Source organism: Hyaena hyaena, unplaced genomic scaffold, assembly GCF_003009895.1.
Source record: "Hyaena hyaena isolate Hyena2069 unplaced genomic scaffold, ASM300989v1 scaffold_329, whole genome shotgun sequence".
In the NCBI taxonomy this organism is placed as follows: Eukaryota; Metazoa; Chordata; class Mammalia; order Carnivora; family Hyaenidae; genus Hyaena; species Hyaena hyaena.
The window spans coordinates 388,554-395,587 of record NW_024080960.1 but is presented as its reverse complement, the minus strand read 5'-3'; the positions used below and the strand labels follow the sequence as shown (position 1 = coordinate 395,587).

At 47.0% G+C, this 7,034-nt stretch overlaps 1 protein-coding gene across 1 annotated transcript in view; it reads right to left on the bottom strand.

The window, feature by feature from the left end:
- TMEM165 (transmembrane protein 165) overlaps positions 1 to 4,434 on the bottom strand; it is a 27,705-nt gene extending 23,271 nt beyond the window's left edge. Inside the window, exon 1 of the mRNA XM_039249054.1 lies at positions 3,951 to 4,434. Coding sequence (XP_039104985.1) covers positions 3,951 to 4,157 — 207 coding nt within the window. The 5' untranslated portion in view covers positions 4,158 to 4,434. The remainder of the gene's footprint in view (positions 1 to 3,950) is intronic.
- Between the last annotated feature and the right edge of the window lie 2,600 nt (positions 4,435 to 7,034).

Genomic DNA, 7,034 nt, shown 5'->3' with positions numbered 1-7,034 from the left:
AAATATATAATAATTGTACTTTATCATGTAAATTATTTTCTATGTGAATTGTTTTGTTTATCTTTTGTTTGGTTTTTTTTTTTTTTTTTTTTTTTTGAGAAAGAGATGGGGAGAAGAACGGAGAGAGAGGAAGAGAAAGAATCTCAAGCAGGCTCCAAACAGCATGGAGCCCACCATAGGGCTCAATCCCATGACCCTGGGATCATGACGTGAGCTGAAATCAAGTCATATGCTCGACTGAATGAGCCACATAGGTGCCCCTATTTTTTTAATATTCTATTTTTTAATGTTACTTGTTAATTCATACTAGAATACTATATATTTAATAATTAGATTTTTATGAATACATTAAAATTTTTTTAAATTTACTTCTGAGAGAGAGAACACAAGGGAGGGGCAGAGAGAGAGAGAGAGAGAGAGAGAGAGAGAGAGAATCCCAAGCAGGCTCCATGTTGCCAGCACAAAGCCTGACATGGGGCTCAATCTCACAAATCATGAGATCATGACCTGAGCCAAAATGAAGACTCAGATGCTTAAGCAACTGAACAACCCAGACACCCCAATACATTTTGTTTTAATGAGTTTAACAGCTTTATTTTTATACATGTTACTGTTTGCTAATATATTTATAAATTGAGATTTGAAATGTGTTAAATGCATTTAGTTTCACTGATTTCTTTTAAATGAACCACTTTGATGATAGAATAGCACCAAATAAATTCAGTAACAAAATGATCACTTCATTTTGCCACAGCAATCAAGAGCAGGCCAAGAGCCACCTGACGGCCTCTAGCTTGGCCATAAAGAGGCTAGAACTGGGAGGTTGGGCTGGCTGGAGCAGGAGTGCAGCGTCATGAAAATGGAAAAAAGTTTCAAATATTGCACGGAAGGCCTTCTCACAGTGCAAAGAAAAAAAAAGCCAAGAAACAGTAAAGCAGAAATACAACAACAAGAATTTGTACTGGGTGAGGTAAAAGGCTTTTGTGGCTTTATCAACCGTGCTCTGCAGCCAGAGCAGTTCTTTGGGCTTCCAGAATCTGCAGCAAATTATAAACTGCCTGATGGCCCTCACTAAAGGGACTTAATGCTCCTTGTGTTACATGCTCTGTCCAGGGAAAGAATAAGAAAAAAACCTAAGTCGCTAGAAGCATAAACTGCATTAAGAAAGGACCCAAAGTGGTCAACAACTACTCTTTCCATGGCTTTGTAAACTGGGATTTGAGTACAGCATAAACACTGACCGCCCAACTTTTTTATCTAATTATAGAAAAGAAAAAAACAAAACCACCCAATGTAGAAAGCCCTCTCAGAAGTTCAGTGATCTTGCGTCAAATCACCCTGTGAGATACAGCTACATTATTATATGTCTCACACCTGAATGCCTACCAACGAAGGAGAGATTCCCCCCCCCCACCATTCTCTCACACAGTGGCATGAAAAACAGTCAATTTAAATATCCTACCCTTTTAAAACACCTACTGGATGTAGCGACAAAGCAAAATGGCTGAAACTTTCAGACATCCACCAATGCTCGGCCCTTGCTTACATGGTTATTAGACTGAACCCTGACCATATCTTACCTCTACCAACTGGACAAAAAAGGCAAATGATAGTTCTATTACACAGTTCAGAAAACACGACAGAAAAATCTCTTCCAACATGCTGCAGGAGAGAAAAAACCCTGAGCCATTCAAAAAGATGAAAATACAATTAAAAAAAATAATTAGATTCTGCTACAATAGACAATTTAGAATAAATTCCTATCCCAAAAGGACCACTGAGAATACAGCTGACCCTTGAACAATGTGGGGTTAGAGGTGCTGAGCCCCTGTACAGTGGAAAATCTGCATATAACTTTGGACTCCCCCAAAACTCAACTACTAATAGCCTACTATTGACAGGAAGGCTTACAGAAAACATAAACTGATATTGATTAATACATATTTCCCATGTTGTATGTATTAAATACTGTGTTCTTATAATAAAGTCAGGGAAAAGAAAATGTTAAAATCATAAGAAAGAGTATATTTACAGTATTGAATTGAAAAAAATCCATTTATAACTTAGACCTTCAAACACATTGTTCAAGGCTCAACTGTGTATCAAAACATTAAAGACAAAAATCGTATTATATTGTGCCTGCCCCTTCCCTTCACATTTCCAGTTTTAAAGACAAGAATCCTTAAGACCACTTAATACAGTCATTGCACACTGATGCCTTTATTTTACAGGCTAGATTTTCCCTAGCTGTCTAAAAGGGTATTATTTTTTATTAGAAATTTTAATGTTTATTTATTTTTGAGAAAGAGAGACAAAGCATGGGGTGGGGGGGTGGGCAGAGACAGAGGGATACACAGAATCCGAAACAAGCTCCAGGCTCCCAGCTGTTAGCACAGAGCCCCATGCAGGGCTCAAACCCACAAACCACAAGATCATGACCTGAGCCAGTCAGACCCTTACTGCGCCACCCAGGTGCCTAAAAGGGTATTATTAGTAGCCACCTACCACTATTTATATCTCAAAAATCACTATCGAACTAGAGCTCTGATGAAAAGGCCTGGAAAGTTACATTCAGAGTCTCTCTAAGTTACAACCCAAACTAGTTTCCCTTGAAGATATTAAGTTAATGACAGATGAGGAGTTTAAATGACAGAAGGCTAAATGATAAACACTAAGAGTATCTTTCATGAATCAATCAGCATTTCAGTTCAATTTCAGAAGTGGAAAAGGCGAGCAGGGTCAGCTGAGTCCAGGTGTGCACAGATGAGAAATCACGTTTAACCAGGAAATTATAGGGAATTCTGCTGTTCACATACAGCAGGTATCTGCGGGTTCCTGAAAGGGGGGAAAGGTTCTGACCAGTGGGCTCCCGGCTCACGGAATCCTTTTAGGGAGACTGTGGGCTGGGGAGACTAGCCACCAAGCACAAGGCGCGTCTCAGGTCAGAGTGGTGTGAGTATTGCATATGAGCAAGGGTGTGGTGGCTAAGACTGGGGCCAAATAAGGAAGAAACCTGACCCTCCAGAAGAGGATGGACTGAAGTCAGGGTGCGGGGGCAATTCACTGAGGATTTCTGGGAAGGAAAACAGAATTCAATCTTAGAAAGATTAGTTAGGCAGCGACTGGCCCAATGTAGCCTGGGAGGCCGGACGCCAAACTTCTCCTACTGGAAGAGACCACAGAGGCCTCAACTCAGGAGTCCACATTGGAAATGAGAACCTTTCCCTGATATAGGGAAGCTATTTAAAACTGCCGCCGAGGTTCCGAATACAAGTGACTCAGTGATTCGATTAGCATAAATTAAAGTCGTTAATAAGGCCAAAGGACAGGGTTCTGGTACGCTGATGAAGTTAGTTTGGGCATTCCATAAATTGCAGCGCTCAATACTTTCAAAGACGGATTATTCCTCTGCGTTCCTGAGGGCTACTTCCTGCAAGCCAGAGCACGTTTTTAAAAAGTGAGAGCCATTCTTCATAATCCATATATATTTGGCAAAACCCATAGGTCATGCAAAGCTCAATTTGGGTAAGCAGTTGAGAATTGGCGGTTTCAACAATGAAATGGCCGATGTTCTTATCCTCAGGGAATACGAAACGCCTCCCACTGTTCTCTGTTACAAACTTTCTACCCGGGATGAGTATCTGCAGCTCTTTAGGACACGTCTGATCATCACGAGGCCCCTTCTCAAGCAGCATCCCGATGCTCCGAGACTGGAGGTTTACAGCCGGCTCCGTGCTGGGCGCTCCCATCCCCTCCCCCATAAGGAGCCGGGCGAGGCCCGGCCCGACCCGGGAAGAAGGGCCCTCAGCCGCCTCCACCCCAAGGAGCCGCGGCGGGTTCCCCTCCCCCCCGCCGGCAGCCGGGGCCGGGCGCGGCGCTCCCGGCGGCCGCGAGCCCGGTACCCGGGGCATCGGCTCCGCGGCCGGCCCGCCCTGGCCGGTCCTGCTCACCTCGGCCCGGGCAGGCTCGGGGCCCTGCACCGCCGCGGGCTGCGGCTGCAGCTGCTGGGCGGGCGCCGGCGGTTCCTTGTTCCGAAGGCTAAGGTCTTCGTCCGGGACAGCGCGGACGCCGGCCGGGGCCCACAGCAGCGCGAGCAGCAGAAGCAGAAGCAGCCGGGTCGCCGATGCGCGGCCACTCCCCCGGGCCGCAGCCGCCATCCCGCTGGCCGAGGCGGCCACGCACTGGCGCCGCAGGAGGAAGTGCGGGAGACGGGAAGCCTCGACTCCGAGCCGCCCCAGCCGTGCGTCCCTCTCGCCTCGCCGCCGCCGCCGCCGCCGCCGCCGCCGCCGCCGCTTAGTGAGAAGCCGGCACCATGCGGAAAGACGCAAGGGCGCGCGAGAGGCTTAGCGCAGGCCGGCGTCGGCAGCCGCCGGCTCGACCCTCCCCTTTCCCGGCGGCGGCCACACGACTCGGCCAACTGTCTCGGTGCGGCCCAGCCCAATTCCTCTGGGCCCCGCCCCTACCCGTGACGGCCTCCCATTGGCCGGGCGTCCGCCTCGGCGTCGTGACGTCCCTAGGCAGGTCGAGGTGCGGCTCGCGCCCTCCTCCCATTGGACGCAGCGCTCCTGGGAGGTACCCGGCACCGCGTGACGTTTCTCTCCTCGCATCCTTCCCGCGCCCCACGCGGGACCCTCCTTCCCCCGAGGCTGCCCACCAGCCCAGGGCCGCACGGCTCATTGCTTCTGCTCCCACCCGAGCCTTCTGCCCTAATATCCGGGCCGGCCTACGCTTCTCTTAGCCTTTCCTAGATGTCAAATTAGTTGGAGCGCCCTGGTTACGTGGCACTCTCTGCGGGAACCGCCACACCTAGCCCCATTCCGCACTCCCTCACTATTCTCGGTGCCGCCTCGAACATGTGCAGCCTTCTATAAAGGACGGTGGTCTTATAGGGTCAAATACTACTGTTTAAAACAAACCTCTGGAATGGCACTGCGGAAGTAACATAAAAATCCTCAGGGCTTGTTGTAGATATTATTTGTTGGCCTGGAATCATCCCCAGACCAGAAACATTTAAAGCTTTTCCATTTCGGATGTTAAACTGGCCTCTTAACATGCTTGGCTTTGGAAATTGGGTGTTTCGGACTGTTGAACGATGGGTATTGGCTCGGGCAAGAGTGGAAAACAGGAAATGATGGTTGCTGGTTGGGCTTGAAAGTATTTTTACATTTTATACAGAAAAAGTTGAGCTATTTAGTTACCAGAAGTTTGACTAAGAGTGCTAACCATATGCCAAGCAATATCCTAAATACATGTATGTCCATATATTAAACCTGTGTACTTTGTGAAGAGCTACAGAACATTACCTATTAAATATAGGAACAAGAAATGAATCCACCAAAACAATCTGTGGCAAAGTGGGCAAACCTACTTTGGGTTCACTGGCGATACCATATTTTGTCTGAGTTAGTAAAGCTTTTGCCCATGCTGTTCTTCCTGTCTGTAATTGACTTCCTCCGTTCTATCACTGTGAACTCACACTCATACTTCTAAAACCTGCTCAGGCTTGACCTCTCCGAAGTCTTTGTTCAACACCTCCTCTTACAGAATTCATTACCCCTGGCTTCATGCTACTGTAACTCATACATTCTTCTCTAGTGTAAGTGACCAAGATGTCTCCTACACAGTTTGGGGTACAAATGATGTGCCTCCTGGTTCATCCCTAGAGTGCAAATGCTTGAGCCCTCATAAACCATAATAGAAAGCCCAGAAGTCCAAACTGTCCTACCTTCAGCACCCGCTCCTTTATGAATACAGGATTTTCTGTGCTTAAGAGGTGCCTGAAAAGGAGTCTGATGACTCAGTCTAATGGCTGAGGCAGAAGCGTGAATGTGGCCAAACTGGCCATGTGACCCTGATGCCTGGAAGTTGCTTGGCTTATTTTCCGGGGTGGGCCAGCCACACTCCAGAGCTCTCTAATAGGAAGTGCTCCTGGCCAAATTCCCAGTTAGATGACGCAGTGCGGATTAATGGATCACAGCTATAAGATGCCTAGGCACTAGCTGCTGCATGTGAGGTGGCTCAGCGGCGAGGCAGCAAAGCTGTTTAACACAAGTAAACAGTAACACATTGTCACCATGAGGAACCTGCACGGTAGTAGGATCAGTGCAATGTCAGAATCTGGGCCTGAGTAGGGCCTTTCTAGCCTGTCTCAGTGTCACCTTGATCCCCTGGACCGCAGGCTCGACCACTTTAGGCCCCTGGGGTCAGATTCCAAAGTAATGAGCGCTTTGCACCATCAAGAGGGCTAATCAGAGCTCTGGCCTCACCACTCTGAGGATTTAGAGCCATCATTGTTCTAAACTCACTGGTGACCACGTCCCATAAAAAAAAAAAAAGACTAAAATCATAGGACATTTCCTGATGCCTTGCTTGAAAAGCAGTTGGAGCTACTTACTTGACCCCCTATCCAATAAGGATGTGAGAGGCTCTGCAATTCCAAGTGTTTTGTTCTGTCTCCGCCTGCAAAGATAGAGTCCCTCTACAGTGTATCACTGACAGGCACCCGCCCCACATGCGTTACACTATATTTTAATTTTTTTTTTATTTCTACCTCCCTACAGAGTCTTCAGCTTCTAGATGGTAAGATTATATATTTTCTCTTTATATTCCTAGCACCTAGCAGATTTCCTAACATGGTAGTCGTGATAGCCATCATGACAGTCATAGTAATAGTGCCGATTCTGATCCAGGCAGTGCCCTGAATATCTGAGGGGAATGATCTCACAAGGTAGCTACCAGTATCCTTATATTTACAAATGAGAACTCTGAGACTTAGTTCCAGAAACCTTCCCAACAATTTCACAGTCGATACATGGCAGAATTGTGCTTGATACCTGTTTGTTGGCATTTAACCATGCTCTACTTACTGAAAATCAAAATCTATAAAACCAGCCAATTAACCGTGAACATTTCCATTATCTGTTAGAGGAAAATGCCCTTTATCCACTCCAAGGCCTCTCTCAGAGATGTAACCATTTCACCACTGATGATAAAACTAAATTTGGCCAAGGTATGCTGGGCTTAACACTGCCACC